Source organism: Pygoscelis adeliae, unplaced genomic scaffold (assembly GCF_000699105.1).
Source record: "Pygoscelis adeliae isolate BGI_AS28 unplaced genomic scaffold, ASM69910v1 Scaffold27, whole genome shotgun sequence".
Classification (NCBI taxonomy): Eukaryota; Metazoa; Chordata; class Aves; order Sphenisciformes; family Spheniscidae; genus Pygoscelis; species Pygoscelis adeliae.
The window spans coordinates 1,238,492-1,255,551 of record NW_008825410.1 but is presented as its reverse complement, the minus strand read 5'-3'; the positions used below and the strand labels follow the sequence as shown (position 1 = coordinate 1,255,551).

At 36.7% G+C, this 17,060-nt stretch overlaps 1 protein-coding gene across 1 annotated transcript in view; it reads right to left on the bottom strand.

Moving 5' to 3' along the window:
- The window catches only part of SGCE (sarcoglycan, epsilon), a 23,110-nt gene extending 12,180 nt beyond the window's left edge, over positions 1-10,930 (bottom strand). The window contains exons 1-3 of the mRNA XM_009330505.1: positions 10,828-10,930; positions 3,964-4,121; positions 725-797 (exon numbers count right to left, since the gene is read on the bottom strand). Of these exons, the coding sequence (XP_009328780.1) occupies positions 725-797; positions 3,964-4,080 (190 nt within the window). The 5' untranslated portion in view covers positions 4,081-4,121; positions 10,828-10,930. The remainder of the gene's footprint in view (positions 1-724; positions 798-3,963; positions 4,122-10,827) is intronic.
- Between the last annotated feature and the right edge of the window lie 6,130 nt (positions 10,931-17,060).

Below are 17,060 nucleotides of genomic sequence, written 5' to 3'. Positions count from 1 at the left end.
AATACTCCGGACTGTAATCATAGAATCATAGAATCATTAAGGTTGGAAAAGACCTCCAAGATCATCGAGTCCAACCGTCAACCCAACACCACCATGTCCACTAAACCATGTCCCTAAGCGCCTCATCTACACGTCTTTTAAATACTTCCAGGGATGGTGACTCAACCACTTCCCTGGGCAGTCTGTTCCAATGTTTAACCACTCTTTCAGTAAAGAATTTTCTTCAGTAAAGAAATTTTTTCCATAGATATATAAATATGATGAAGAGAACTAATTTTAAGGACACAAACTATTCAATTTTTTTTAATTGAAATGTCCATAGATGCCATAATCTGTTTTCTGAATCTGCCTATACGATTGTTCTCTGCATAAAGAACATGCAGAGCCCGGCAAACTAAACAACAGGCAGAAAGAGAGTAAAATCCTTCATGTAAGGTCCATTTGAAAAGATAGGGAAAAAAACTGAAATTAATTATAGAAAAAGCAAACATGCTTTTCTTTTAATGAATGAGGAATAATAGTCTTACCTGACAGAAATAATTTAGGTAAAAATAACAAATTGAATCAAAAGAGGGAAAATTCTTACTTCCCCTTTGTGCCCCCACATTTGGCTTGAACACCAGACAACTATTTTACATTAATTTTGTAATCTTAAAAGAATAGGAGCCCATAAGATGTTTTTGCTATTCAGTTCAAAACACAACCAGCTATTTTCCGTACATACCTTCTGCTGACATTATATTAATGATCAAATTATGCCTTGCTGTCTCAAAGGTACGCCTGTTATATGCAGTGATCTAGAGTAAAAAAAAAAAAAGATATGATTGCAAAACAACAATGCAAATATGAAAATCAGATAAATGAAACTTCAATGAAAATTAAGTTGATAATTTAGAAATACTTATCACCTTTTAAATGCTTTGCCTCCTTATTTTGAAATGTATGAACATTCATTCAGTCATATAAAATGTGAAAGGTAAGATCAATTTATTTGATGCAGCACTACCTTCAAGTCAGGATACTGGAATTTTCTCAACCAGTGTATAGCCAAATACAATTATCCAAGGGATATATGTGAATACAACACATTTTGGTCCACATAAAAGTGTTCTGCCATACACGTGTATTCTTTCTTTTCTGCTATCTTTAAGAACAACCATAAGCAAAGACTGGTTTCTCCATTTCCCCTTCCACCCTCCACCAATACCGTAAGATCTACATTCATTGATAGCTCCTAGGGAACTAAACTAGATGGAGATATTTAAAGGAAAGACTGTTGGAATCCCAGCAATTCTAATCTTTGGGATTGGGATTTAGTTTTAGCTCTAGCCCCATTAAAGTCATACTACATGAATAGATTCACAAGTGTTGCTCCAACACAAGTAGTTTTTAAAAAAATCATGGAATCTGTAACTGTAGGGGAACTGAAAACTAGTAGGTAGATGCAACGTTCATGACTCTTATTGTTGGAAGCTTACACCAGGGTTGTCAAGCATTGGAACAGGCTGCCCAGGGAAGTGGTTGACTCACCATCCCTGGAGGTATTTCAAAGACGTGTAGATGAGGCGCTTAGGGACATGGTTTAGTGGTGGACTTGGCAGTGTTAGGTTAATGGTTGGACTCAATGACCTTAAAGGTCTTTTCCAACCTAAACGATTCTGTGATTCATGATCAAATTACGTAAGGATACCAATCTTATAGTTTAAATGTATAGGATGCCTGAAATGCTCACAAGTGGTTACTCCTCAGTGGTGACTGTACTCCGAGGTTGTACTATGATTAAGTGCTCGTTCATAAGAAATACAGAATGAAGCTGGATATCAGTATAATTATGTATTATTTTCTCTACTTCTTTTTTGCCTGAAAAAAAGGTGATAAATCTTTCATGAAACAAATTGAAAAAGACTTTCTTCCTAATTTTAGACTTTAGTCAATTCATTTCAGAGACCAAGGAGAGGCAGAGGAGTGGCAATAGTGACAGAACTATGTTGCTTCTCAGCAAACAGAGCTACAAAGCATTGTGACATTGATTATTAAACAAACAAAATAGATATTGCACTTCTTTTAAAGGATTTAAATGAAAAAGAAAAATGCTCTGGAATATCTTCTGTGGGTTCATTTAAGCGTAGAGGGAAAAGCTTACCTGACACAATTACATCTCATGTAATGTAACAATTTCATTATAAAATTAATAGAAAATGAATTCCTGAGATTTTTCAAATCCTCAGTTCTGTTAATTTTTCAAAGGGTTGTTTCAACAGCAGTTTAAACATTAATACTTAGAAAACCTAACTCTCTGGTTGTACAAGCTCTATACAGGAACACGACAGTACACATTTTGAGTCTGCATGCCAGCAGTGAGAGTTGCTAATGTGGACAGGCACCTGTACCAAGTAACAGTCACAGTGGCAGAGATTGCCTCTGTACTGAATATTCATTCAAACAAACCGCCTTTGCACAGCTTTCAAAGGAGCTTGAACTCAAGCATGTTACCTGCTCTATTGTAGTGCTATGCATAACGTTAGGCTCTTCTAATCATGAGGTCTTCTCCAATTAATTGACTTACCCCTGACATCCCCTCAGGAATTACGACATGATCAAAGTCATATTCAGGCCAGGAATATGCAACCACTCCTCTCAGATGGCACTAGGAAGTGGATCGAATGCTATCTGCACTCTTCACGTATTACAGAATTAATTTATAAGCCACATCTGAGAGGGGACTGCAAAGAATTAATTTGTATTTAGTTCAAATATAGGCTTGGGGTCATGCTTATAATGGAGATCTTGATATAGATCCTAGAATCTAAAAGCACATGCCATCTTAAAAAAGGGCAATTTTAAATAAGTTTCCTCTACAGAAAGCTAAGTGGAGTCTGCAAGTACTTCTGCACATGATTAATTTTACAGATGTCATTAGTTTTGCTGAAATCAAAACTGAATCATATATTAAGCATGAGTGAAATTATCTACAGTATAAGTTAACATTTAGAGATGTCATTCTTGAGGAAGAACAACTATATCAAATGCAATTTAGAAAAAAAAGAAACTCATCAAGGGTTTAAGACAAATATACTGCTGAAGCAGCAAAATGGCTGGAGCAAGTTAATGAGCAGATTTTCCTTAACACTGAACCACAAAGTGTCTGATTCAGTCTGCTGTCTATGATATGCATGGTGGAAAATATAGTCCTTTTTTCCTTTCAATTGCTGCTCAGTGAATAATTGGCGCTTTTAAATCTTTGGATAGCTAATTGTCAAAAATAAAGTAGTGGGTTTTGTCACTGTTACACTTACAAGAATAGAATTAAATACATGTAAGTGCTAATTAAAATTACATATATCAATAAACATGAATAATGAACCAGATAATATTTCACAAAAAATAATTAAAAAAAAAAACCAAAACACAAAAAACCCAAAACCTGTTTATTGACTGAACACTATATTTTCCAGTGGGGAAAAGTCTGGCCCATATTTAGGGTACAATGTTACAAAGTTCAGAACTCAGATATTCTTCAAGTACAGTTGTTTACAAAGTTTCCCCCCCCCCTATATTTTGAGTACAACTTTATTATTATAATATAATAATATATAATATATAATAAATATAACTTTATAACTTTAATAATTTACTGAAATGAAACACCTCTTAGAAAGATGAAGGGCAAGAATCTAAAGGTATTTCATCTAGGAATATTAAGCTTAACTGGTTATTGCTATTTACTAGTTATACCTTAAAAGTAAAATATGAAATGTCATACAACTTGGCTTTCTCTCAAAAGAGGACACAATGGTACCTAAGAAAAAATGTTAATGTTACAAGTCCTTGTCCCTGCCTTATAATCTTTTGTCTTTTTTAATTGTAATTAATTTTTTTAAAAAAGAGGCAATGCTTGTTGGCAATTCTGAATCTTAAACTCTAAAACAAAATACATCTTTTTGAACCTTTAAAAGAAAATACCTCAATGATGGTTGGTTTGCCCACATTTTCTACAGTTGGTGAGCCATACAGCACTCCATCACTGTATGGTGTCCTTTGTATATAGCGTAGCCATCCAGGTCTGTCAGGGTAACCCATTAAGTTGGTATTAAATGTTATAGGATCATTACTTATTTCACCTAGATAAGAAAAATTATATTAGAGTATTTACAAGAAAATACTATACACTTCGATTTTGATGTTTCCATTAGAAAATTTTATCGTCTTCCAGTTATGCCTTCTAAACATTTCCAAAAAGAAAAAAAAAAAAAGGAAAAAAATGCTAACCTTCACCATATCAGAAATCTGTGAACTCCTACTCTGCACTTGTAAGTATTAAGAAATTCATATCTGAAAAGTGTAACCAACTGCAGAGATGAATATGCTTCTTAGAGCCCTGGCTAACTCTGTGTGCTTGCACTCATTAATTAGTAGCTCTGATTTTTAGAGCTCAGTTCTGCCTAGAATTGAAGCATCTAACCTCCTTACTGACAAATGCACAAAGGTCTCAGTCCTTTAATTCCCCCCAAAATCTTCTTTTATTTAAGTTTTTAATAATGGCTCTGGAGACCCAATGTACCTGGGCAGGCTTACTGTAAAGAGTGGCTGTGTAATCATCAATGTCTGAAAGCTTCTCTTAGCATCAGGATATACATACAGGTCTTCAGCACCAACAGCCTGGCAGTAGTTTTTCTTCAGAGAACAAATTAATTCAAAAAAGGACCAGACATTCCTGCAAAATGGATCCACTGACAGCCACTAAATACAATGGTCCAGACGCAATCTCTAAAAGCCCCTAAAGTTAAACCAGTACAACAGTTCTCATGGTTCTTATTGATACTCTTACAAATGGCCAGATTTGACTTCTGTTTATTTTAGCTTTTGTAAGCACTACCAGATCCTCACCACTGAGGCGTGAGCACCTTACAGGTGAGGCACAGAACTCGGGCAAATCCGCTCTGAGCCTGTGCAGACGCCTCTGCACTGCACTCCTCCAACTTGGCTTTGAAATGGCAACAGCAGCAGTTGTAGGACAAGTGACAAGAGAAGATGACAGGCAGGCTGGCACAGAAGGCAGAAACTGAGCCCAGTGAAGAAAGAACAGCTGTCATCTCCTCCAGAGAGGAACAAAGAGACTGAGACCTGTTGCCAAAGGGTAACTAGTTTTCAGGTATGCATTTACACATCTGGCTGTGGGTGAAAGGGACCAAAACCACACCGAACCAGCACCAGGACGCAATGCAACTTTCCCCGCAATTCTCTCGGAACATCCCAGTAATCGAATCTATTGCATTCATAATAAAATTCCCAGCATCACAAGTGATTTGGGGAAAAATCTGAAAGCTGCCTGTGATACATTCTGGTTTGCCCCTCATCAAGGTAGGCTATGCTAGTGATCCAGCACAGCAGACAAAAATAAAAGGACCATGGTAACAGCTGGCCTTACAGTGAATTTCTGATATGATCACAATCATCTACGGGTACAACAATTTCAGCAGTATCTGAAATCAGATTCCTACTGCCTTTGAATCACATGAATGTCAAGCCAGGCTGGGGCTGTAAGGATTCGAAAGACAATCCCTCTTTAGTAAAATTTCCAGGTTCCTTCCATCTATGTGCCGAAATTGGGAGAAAACTGGGACAGAGGCAAACTTCACTCTGCCAGTCACTGTTACATGAAATGAAGATTCAGGTATACACGTCAGGAAAAACATCCATTTTTCAAGGAGAGGAAATTTTTAAAACATTTGGGTTTATTCATGACAAAATTTAACCAATGCTAACAGAAGCTTATTTTTTCTTTAAAGTGATTTTTGAAAATAGTACTTCTCAAATCAATTCAAAAGCTTATTAATGAAACAGGTTTTGATTACATGTGCACTGTACATTTATTATAGGTTTTTCTTATTTTTATAGGAAAATAGGACAGTTACATTTATATAAATAGGATATATTTATATATTTATTATTCCTTTTCATTGTTGATAAGCATGTGGGGCAGAATGTTCTCTCTTTCCCCCCGTCGATTGCTTATACATATTCTAACCTGCCAATGAACAATCCTTTGGTGTACGTCAAATCACCATACTTAGGAAATCATGGCTCTTTCTCTAAAAACAAACTGCTTACTAACATTAAACTGTTCCTAAATATAGGAAGAAGGCCGAATCCAAAGGAGCTTTTGTTTTAAATGAAAGAAAACATCATTATGTAGTCTCATATTTGCTTTAATCTTCTATTTTGTCTCAAGTTTACTACATGCTTTCAAAGTGCTCCTTCGTATAGCCTGATACATACTACGTCTGAAACAGTGGTCAGATAAATGGCATTTTTAACAGACATAATTGTTAAACTTCCACGATTTCATATTTAATGCGAAAGCGAAGAAAAGGTATACTTCCTAATCTCAGATATATCATGTCTGAGATTATATATCATATAATTAGGCCCTCCCAAATTATTAAGTACATTTTTCACAATACACAATTATATGCACCTTTTCACAAATGATGATCACAAACCAGAACATTTTAAACTTGTAGGACCATGTATTTTATTTCATTTGAAGATATTTCAATAGAAACTAAAAACTGTCCTTTGTATGTTATTTGCTGAACTGTAAGGTATGCTAAATAGACTTGAATTTTTTTTGAACGTTTTTTTCTTTTACATTTTTATATAATATGGAAGATCTTAGCATCCCATACCAGGCTTTGGGTAAGGAGGAAATTCCCCCTTAAAGTACTCTCTCTCCAAAACATGAACAAAAAGAACTCCAGCAGAAGGGTATACATTCCGATCAGAGTGCACCTTAGACAGAATCGTGTACACTGAAAAGCAGAAGGAAAGACAAGAGACAGAAAAAAGCAAAAATGAGACATGCTTTAGATAATACAGCATGCATTTCAACAGCAATGTGGGCAATCCGGGAGAAGGAAAGCAACGAATATTAGATACCTGTTAATAAGTTTTTTAAAAGGTTGCATAGATTTAAGAACAGAACACAGAGCAAACCCTCCCTTTGCCCAACAGGATCCCTTCCAACACTGCAATAAACAAAACCAGCTATCTTAGGATTTCAGAAGTTGTACAACCTCTTTATTTTTATTGCAATTAAAAAAACAAACGAGGGAAACTACTGTAATTTTATAGTTGGTTTATTTGTAATATTACATCAATAAAATACATTAAATGAATGACACAACCGTGTTTTCTTGATATTTTACCTAAAAATAAGGAACATGAGAAATACGGAGGAGCCTTACCAATTAATGGTACTGATTCCTCACTGAATGGAAATGGCAGATTTTTTGGTTCTTGTGCAGAAAAGGACAAAGCAATTCACTTCAGCTGAGGATTTCTACGAGTTCTTAAAGCTAGACTTTCTTAGGCCAGCAAGTTCAGGTAACGTATGTCTAAAAATCTGGTTGAAGAGCTCAGTATTGAAGATGATGTGCTTGTATTGAAGGGTAAAACAGAAGGACGTGGGCAATTATAGGCCAGTCAGGTGTCACTGATGCCAAACAAAAAAATGAAGCCATATTTTTCAGAACTCAGAATTAAAAACCTAAAGGAAACTTAATTCAGAACAACCAGCATATAAAAAAATAGCATATTGCTTTTACATGTAATTACAAATTTAGTTGATAAAAGCAAATCTTACTTAGGTATAACACATTTGATGAAGTACTATATACACATTTTAATGAATTAGAAGACTAAAAAAAATCATTGATACATTAAATGGATAAGAAACCACATTATCGACCCTTCAAAATTTAAGTATAAATGGAGAATACTGATCTAATAGGCGTTTCTCATGGTGTTTTAACAGGACTGATTGTAGGTCATATTACTATTCCGTATTACTATTGAATTTGAAGTCAATGCCCTGAAAGAATCAATAATTGCTGATGAATTTTGTCAATGAGATGAGGATTACACAAGTGGTAAATAAAGATAAGTCACAGACTCAGAGACACACAGCTACATGCCTTGCTTGCTAAACTGAAAGAAACTTTATGAAAGGTCACATCTCTAAACAAAGATTATAGGCCATACAGCATGGGGGTACTGTCATAAGGAAGAGCCAAGACTTCCGAGTCATTGTAACGAGCTCATAGGAACAAACTTGTACCTCCTAGAAGATAAAAGGGCTAATTTCAACACTTGGATCAATAAGCAAGATACATTTGAAATGCGGATCAAGCTCATGCAATTTTCTAATCCTGGTATAATTTCTCTAGTCTTGTCATTATACCAACCTTCTTACTTGAGAACCACTTAAAAAGCCACTGCTAATTAGGCATTAATCACAGACATTCCATCCCTCGCACAACGTACTCTGTGTGGAATCTATCTCACCTAATTTTAGATGCCTACAGAAACAACATGCACCACTGACTTAGTCAGGCTCCTTTTATAGTCAGTGGAGGAGAAACAGACGGTTCTAGGGGTTGATTAATTTGATTTCTCCTGTAAAATGAGATGAATCACGTCCTAGATTCCTGACTACACTGACTAGATCTCCACCGACTGCAGAGGCAGCTGAGAGGAGACGCAGACATCTGTAACGTAGACCTCTACATTTAGTTACATACTTCCCACTCTTCGAGCCTGACGCTGCACAATTAATAGTCTCAAGCTCTGGATATACTGTTGATCAAATTCCACAGCAGTTGCTTTTTCCCACTTTTGGAAACCGCTTTTAACACAGTACTGAACAGAGTACCTTTCTAATAATTTTACCTTAAAGACAAAACTAAAGTGGATCCTGAAACTTAAATAGTTTATTACAATTTTGTGTGGTGAATAAACAAGTTACTGTAATTTTAATTATGTAGACTTGATTTAAGTACCGTAACATAGCTATCTGATTTGTATAATTAAAATTAGTAAATTGATGACCCAAAAAACTTTTGCACTCACTTCTGTGAATGAGCTGTAAATAGAGCAAGGAAACTAATTGATTTCCTTTAAAATATTTTCAAGAAAAGCTGAAAAAGTAATTTATAACATTAATAGAGCAGAAAAGCTGACAAAAATATGGTGGCTGGCTGAAAATGTGTCAAATATCTAGAAAAATCCATTTTTCCATTTCTGATGCTTTGACTCTACAATGAAAATCCATTTCAAACAGGAAGAATAGTGAAAAAATAATTTATATTTTCTCCATAAGCAATAGTTTTAGAAAGGAAGAAGGATAATAGAATCAGCAGTTACTGGAAAAAAACGATATAACATATTTCTTTTGTCTGTTAGAGGAAATGTATTGCCACCACTAAATGCCTGCCCATTCCTAGTAATGAGACGTTCTCTGTTGCTGAAGTGAGCATACCAATAAGGATTTCATGCAGATATAAAACAGTGATCTTGGCGGAACTCTAAAAATGCCTCTCAGAAGGAAAAAACCCACAAACCTATTTTATCTTATAATGACAAACACATTGTAATGACACAAGTATGGAGATTAAGAATTCGAAAGTTCTCGCCCCCCCTTGTCAGAGAAGCCCTCTTCTTTTTCCCTTAAGAAGTTCCTTCAAAACCAGCAGGAAAATGATGAGTCTTCAGCCCACTACAGCAATCACTGCTTTTCAATAACGAAACAAGTGAAATGCTATTTTCTTCAGAAGCTTTTAAAACCCACAATTATTTTCATAAGACTGCCTGAGACTGGAGATGAATGTGTAATCATCTTAGGCGATCTAGGGATGAAACTGAATACACTTACCAACTTCTAGATACTAATCTAATACAGCAGACTGCCAGATGTGAATTTCCTGGGCAAATTCCCTGTGGTAGATAAAAATCTCGGGGACTGTGAAAGGCTTCTGTAAAACTAACCATGGGAAATTAAAAATCTTCGCTACATAGGATCACAACAGATCCCTGCTAGAAAAAAAAAAGACAGTATCAGCTACCTTTACAGCACAGTTTTCTTCTTTCTTGTTTCCTTCTCCAGTCCCTTGGAGGACTTTCTGTAGATCCCAAGATATATCTGTGCAGAAAGGTTAGAAGTTCTGGAGATTGGGAAAGAAGTAGATTAATTGGGAACTGAAGGTTGGAAAACATGCATCACTCTTTTTGAAACATGTACCGGAACTGTCCCAGTTGTTCTTCTTGTAGGTCTTGAACGTGGGCACAGCCAGGAATTCAGCTAGGATTATATCAGCCTCCAGCCCAGAGCCTGTTACCAGATACAGATGACCCCCGTCTGCAGAAATTTCAGAAGATACGCCATGTTGGTTGAAGCCTGGATGTTGATGATCTTCAGAAAAAAATCCACCTGGAAATTTTGTCTGGGAATTTCAATGGGTTCTCTCCCCATTGATTTTTAGCAGATGAAGCACAATCCCAGAAATAACTTGATTTGGGGGCCAATCCAGATTGCCTGCCTGCATGGGCAATCAGTGCAAAGCCTTTTCTCAGCCAGTGTACACTGACTGAAATATTCTATGTGTACTTGCACAAATGACAGTAAAATAGTCTTTTTACATACATATAAGAAAAGATTTCTTAAATTGTTACAGACAAGTTATTGTATTAAGCAAACTGCAGAGGTATCTCCAAGCAACCAGCCATGATAAGAAAATGTGCAATATTAGGTATACACACAGCCATTATTTCAAGCAAAGCTATAGGAACAGGAAAAGTTGGGGAAGACTCACAAAGACACTCAGGTCTGTGAATGTTTAAAAGATTGAAGAAATGCAAAATTTTCCAAATTACTTACCTTGAAATAGCACCTTATTCCTAAAACAAGGACATGACTAAAAAAGCAAGAGTAGTATTAAAAGCAGATTTGACTGAACCAACATGGGATTTAAATTTACAACCTAAACTCACCATTCTTCTCAACAGCCTTTATTCTGCTGATAATATAACTGTGGGCTTGCTTAGTCGTCCAGTTAACTGTTCCATTATTGCCATCAGCAGAGCTTAACAAAAAAGCTTTTCAGAATAAAACAAATGCAAAAAAAAATTAGTCAGATCAATAGACTCCCACAAACCAAGTATAGATGGGATCATATGCCTTCTAAACCAGGTTTTTGTTTTAGTCAGAGTTTAGGAACCTCAGGTTAAAAAAAAAATGGTGGTGTTTGATTTGAATATTTAAACATATACTAATCTTTCTGACAGTTACCTTTTCGACACTCATTTTTCCAAATGAGCTAAGTTTACACTAAACGCTTAAGCCTCCACAGACGCTTCTACTGACATAATTATACTGATAATAAAAATGATGAAGAGCATTCTCTGATAAATATATTTGCATTGGCAAAACCTCATATACAGGCAAAGACATATCTAAAGTTACTTTCACTGGCATAGTGTACTTTGGCCAAAGTTGGGAAAGTAATATAACCAAGCGCACAGCTTTGCTCAGATAAAGATGCTTTGCTTATATAAAGACACATGGGGCTGATCGCCTTGCCTTGCAGGCATAACCAATAATCAATTTCGAAAAAAGAACCAGTTGAAAATGGTTGTCATCATCCCATGCAGCTAGAACACAGCCTGAAAACAGCTGGATCAGTGCAGCTGAAGGTGCAAGAAGGTTTAAATGTGGTGAGGAGCAAATGACTACAGGAGACAGAAAGCAGCTGTGCAGCTGACAGAAAGACTCCGTTTCACCAGCAGCAGAACTGCCTGAGAAAGTTCCCTCCTCACTTCCCACTTTTTGCCCTTCTGTTCCTTTTCCTGTGTGATGAATAATAGATATATCAGCTGTTTGTATAGTTACATGCCAACTGAACGTATGGAGGGAAGGAATTGCAGTCAGATGCTGGGAAAGGGAAAGTGGCCATAATAAATAGTCTTTCTTTTGAAATAGTTTGGGAGCGAGAACTCATGTCAAACCCCAGTTAAAAGGTGTTATTGGATTAGCATCTTAACTTCCTTGTAAAAATAGCAATATCAGAAGCATCAAGTAGCAGTACTTGCATACAGATACACCAGTCTGCAAGAAGAAATGAACACTTACTGCCAAACACTCAAAGTATGCAATATCATTTACACTAGAAGCTTAAACATCTGTGGAAATTTCTGCTGACATAGTTACACTGGTCAGCTGTTACATTACTGATATCGCATTCTCCCAACAGAATTTAGAAGGCCCAACAGATCTGGCTTAAGCAGTAGTCAAGATACACAAATACTCAATCTATGCATGTGAGCCAGCCATTTATTAATGATAATTTACACAAAACACCTAAAACTGAATTGAGGATGAAGTGTAATAAAAAAAGTTATGTGTTCAAATTACCATACCAACACAATAATGTTTCTAAATTATGAATTTCTGTTAAGTTTCTTTAGATTTTCAACATACACAAAGGATCTGATTTAACAAAAGGTATTATTCACATCCACTGTTTTACATCCGTCTTGCAAGATGGACAACTTTCTCCCTGCTGAATTGATCTGCATAGACTGCAAGTCTTAATATAATAGCATCCTACGGATTATCCAACTCAGCACTGCCTGTGACCTTTAGTGTAAATTTTCTATAATTCTTGGAACACTCAAGAAATTCCGAAAAGGTAAAATACAGTTGTTCCAATATTTCAACAAGATGAGCTGGGCAATCAGAGGCTTGTCAGCTACAAACCAGCACCAAGCAAAACAATTAATACAAGATTTGATTACTGAAATATTAAATGGAGAAAAGTATTATACTTATCACAGTCAACAAGGATTTAATGCATCTTTTCAGACATTTTTGATGAGCCCACAAGTTTTTTCTGATAAAGATAGCAATAATGACATGTTACCCTTAGATATATAGCGTATCACCTAGCACACTGATTGAGAAACTAGATACAAAATCATTCTAGCATATTCAAATGGAATAATAAAAAAAAAAAAAGACAGGTTCCAAGATGTATTTTTTAATATAAATGATCAGTAAGTGTCTTTGATTTGGGTTCACAAGTTGTGCTAGGTTTAGCTGTGGGGATTAAAGAGGTTACCTGTCCACCTCTCCACCCTACGCTGTATTTCACAGGGGAACTGAAAAAGCAACCAGTGTGCCTGTTTTCAGATCCTAGAGTTTACAGTGCGATGTTTTAATATAAATATGTATCACCATTTATTTGATTTCAAATGACAGGTGTGAAATGAAACAATTCAGGAGCACACTGCCCATTCAACAGCTTTCACCACAGGAATGGCAGTCTCAAGCAAGAGAATAGGGCTACTGGATAGTTAATTTGTTATATGAGATTTCTAGTGGGCCTTACAAGGTTCTGTCATTGGCATTATGCAATTTGACTTTTTTGAGATATATATAGATATATAAAGTGACCTGGATGTACAATATATACTGATAAAATTTGCAGGTAAAAACAAAGGCTAGGAGATTGACAAGTAATGGAGATGACATGCTACTAACACAAAACAGTCTGCATTGCTTGGTAAAAAGGTGATCAGTGATATGCACTTCAATAGAATAAAATATAAATGCATACCCAGGAACAAAAGCGGCATGCCATACACACACTACAGAGCATGCACTTCAGGGATGCTGAACTTCGACAAAAAACTAGGGACATATGTCAGGTAATAACTGGTTGAACAGAAGCTTTCAGCAGAAGACTGGTTACAACGGCTGATACGTAAACAGCAACATCAAGGAGGAGCAGGGAGATTTTATGTTTGTACTTGACACAGATACAATCACTGTTCAAATGCTGTGTCTAGTACTTACACAGAGCCTTCAAGAAGCACAGTGACAACATGAAGAAAGCTCAGGGAAGATCTGTGAATATGATTAAAGGATGACAAAAGAGTTCTTATACTATAGAATGCAGGGATTCAAACTATGCATTTTATCAAAGAGACAGTTTAGAATTAATTTGATCAGCCTTGTACTCATGCTGAAAAAAATGTTAATGGTGTCAGGCTCTTCAGTTTGTTACACATTGCCACAGTTGCTGGAGCACCCACCAGTGCTTCCAACAGCAGGAGCAACTCACAGCTCTATACCTGGGACCTGAACATGCCCAGGTGAAGTACATCTACAGTGTTTTCTTTTTTCTTTTCTTTAATTATATTTTTCTTTAATTAATCTTTAAATTTTATTTTCCTTAAATTATTTTTTATTTTTTCTTTAATACTTTTCTTTAATTATATTTCTATTATTTTATAAAATAATAGAAATATAATTTATATTTATACTATTTCCCCCTTTAATCATATTTGCATAGGTTTTATGTAGAGGTTTTAAGTATTAATATTTAACAGCAGAATATTTAACACAGAAGATACCCACAACAATTTCTGCCTACCTCACAATCAAAAAAAGGACCAAAGTATCATGGACCAACTTCACCTTCCCCATTCTTTTATCGCACTGTAACATCCCACACCATCCTGCACCCTACCTGTCCTCCTTATTGCTTCTTTGAAGTAGGATCTCAAACCCATCTCTCCCACTACTAATGCAGCACACAGCTCCAGCTCTCAAAACCCAGCATTTCCCCTCTCTCCCGCACCTCCACCTGGGACCTGACCTAAGCACGTGCTTGCTACTTTCATGCCACAGACCAGGATCTCGAGCCGTGCTTCTACCACTCCTTACTCTCTTACCACACAACCCTGCTCCAAAAAACCACCCTTGGACTCCTCTACTGCATATCCCATCTGGCTCAGAGTCCTTCCTGCATCCTGAGCTGGAAGCACAGGTCCATACATAGGGCAGATTTCTGACAGGCTGCTGAGAACCACGGAGCATAACAGTTAGGAACTGACACCAAGTTGAAACAAAACATCTGTCAAGAGCGAACCATCTGCATCGAGGTGCTTAGCCCACAGCTCAAATCAGAGCCTGTACCCAAGGCAGTTACTAAGGATCCAGTGGTGTCTGCACTGAGATACTTGCCCAGTTGGTCACATCTTCCACTAGAGGAGGCAAAAGTTGCACCACCACCTACTTACTCTCCCTCTTCTTCCAACCTCCACACCCCTTACTCTTACCTAATATGCAGTCCATAAGCAACCATCACTGCAGAAATTTACTATGAATTAAAGTGGATTCTCTCAGTGGAAATTCACATCAAGATTGGATATATATTCTATATATTCTAACAAATAAGATCCTCTTCAACGACAGCTACTACATAAGAAATAAGAATTAATTTGTGTTAGTTCTCCATTGTGGATTGCTCAGGTCCCTCTGCACTCCATTTATTATAACTGAGTAAAAGTTCAAATCAAACCCAGAAATGTTTCCAAGCTCTATACTTATTCATCGTTGTTCAGTAGGTAATGGTTTCCCACCTGTTTCTGTGCTATCCATTGATTACTGTAACATCTGAATATTTCTCCAAGATCATTCGAAAAAAGTAACCGAATAAGGCGTTTTGTCAGTTTCACTGTGAAACTTCGGCATCTGCATTCTTGGGAATGCTGCAAATTAAGTACTGGGAGAACAAAAACCTCATGCTTTATTAATAGTAACACTTACCCACCACCATTCTCCCTCCTACTGCAGGCCTGACAAGAGAACCAAATTAGATTAGCTTTTCCATGAAGGTGAGGAAAACATTGCTAGTTCCTGCGGTCCAGCCCCAAGCCCACGGTGTAACCAAGGTGTATGGCCAGGTCACCCTGTAAGCCTGCTATTCCAGGACGCCCCCTACATTTCTGTCATCTCTTGATATGAATTATCAGAGTATCCCTGCAATTACATTCCAAATTTCTGAGGTTGCAATTCATTTAAAAGACGAAAGGAATTCAGAAAAGTCATAGATTTCAAGACACTGAGATTTCTGTCTGAACACTAGATTGTTCTTTCTAACTTCTCATCTTCATGGCTTGGACTGCCACTAAAAAGAATCTACATTTAAAAGGCATTTTGGTGGTTTGTGTTGCAATTGTAACAACATTTAGACACAGTCTATGTTTACATAAACAATTTTTTTTTGGTATTACATAATGAGCGCCACAACTATGCTGTTAACAAAACAATGTATATTTTCGCCCTATGTAACATGTTCATGCTAATTCCAACACAGCAATACTTATCAGTGAATACTGAAATCCACACCTTCAGCGCTCAATCTGTAGCACCCTGTTTCGCATTGAAAACACTTCAGCAAGATAGTCATGTAAAAACTCTTCTCAGGTTAGGGCACTTCTTGGTTCTACTACTTCCTTGAAAAGCAGTTTAGCTGATTAGGAGGGAAACTAATATGTGTTCTCTGGTTTCTTGGCTCTTCTCTTCTGTTTCTTTCAAATTTCTGTGGAAGTAATCAAAAGTAGCAACTCCCTCCTTTCCTCTAGAGCTCTGCCAAAAGAAGGCACTCTACACTGAGAGTGTCTGCTGTAAACTGATCAGTATCTATTCAAGAAGAGCCCAAAAGCTGTACCAAAATAGTTATTGTCTAGGTTTGAAATTCTTTCTTCTTAGTTCGATTGGAAACAATTTTTCTTCTAAAGAAAGGGGTTTACTTCAGTGACTGTAACTCCTGAAGTACTTTAATGAACCTCTAACCAAACCTAAAAACATTAAGGAGCAAAAATAAGCCTCTCTTTACACACTAAAAGTTATGACTAGAAGATGAATTCCTGCTATAAAGCTGACTTCTTATTGTCTGGCTTTAGGACTTCTAAAATGTCTCCATGTAAGCTATACCACTTGTAAATAATGTGTTTCTGTAGTAAAAAGCATACTAACGGAATGCCTAGCTTTTCCCTCCTGTAATTACTTATTCAAGCAAGTACTCATTGACAATAGATTTTATTTATTGATCTGGGTCAGATTAGTACAAACACTTGACAGGCAACACCTTCCCAGGCAGAGATTCGGAGCGCTGTATGAAGAAAACCTGTTTCTTTGCCCTTACGGTTGCACCCACAAAAGAAAAAAGGGCAGGTATGCTATGGTATTAGTTTGAAAACACTAGATCATCTGTGAAATGTTCTGCCTCCCTCTGCGGGGTGCGGCTAAGCAGCAGAGTGTTGCGAATGGCATTTTTGCTGCAAACGCGGGATGAGTGCAGGGATCTAGTTCAGTCTCCTGAATACCCGTCCTAGCCCGTGTTTTCACAGTTGTTTTAACCCAGCGTACGTTTGCA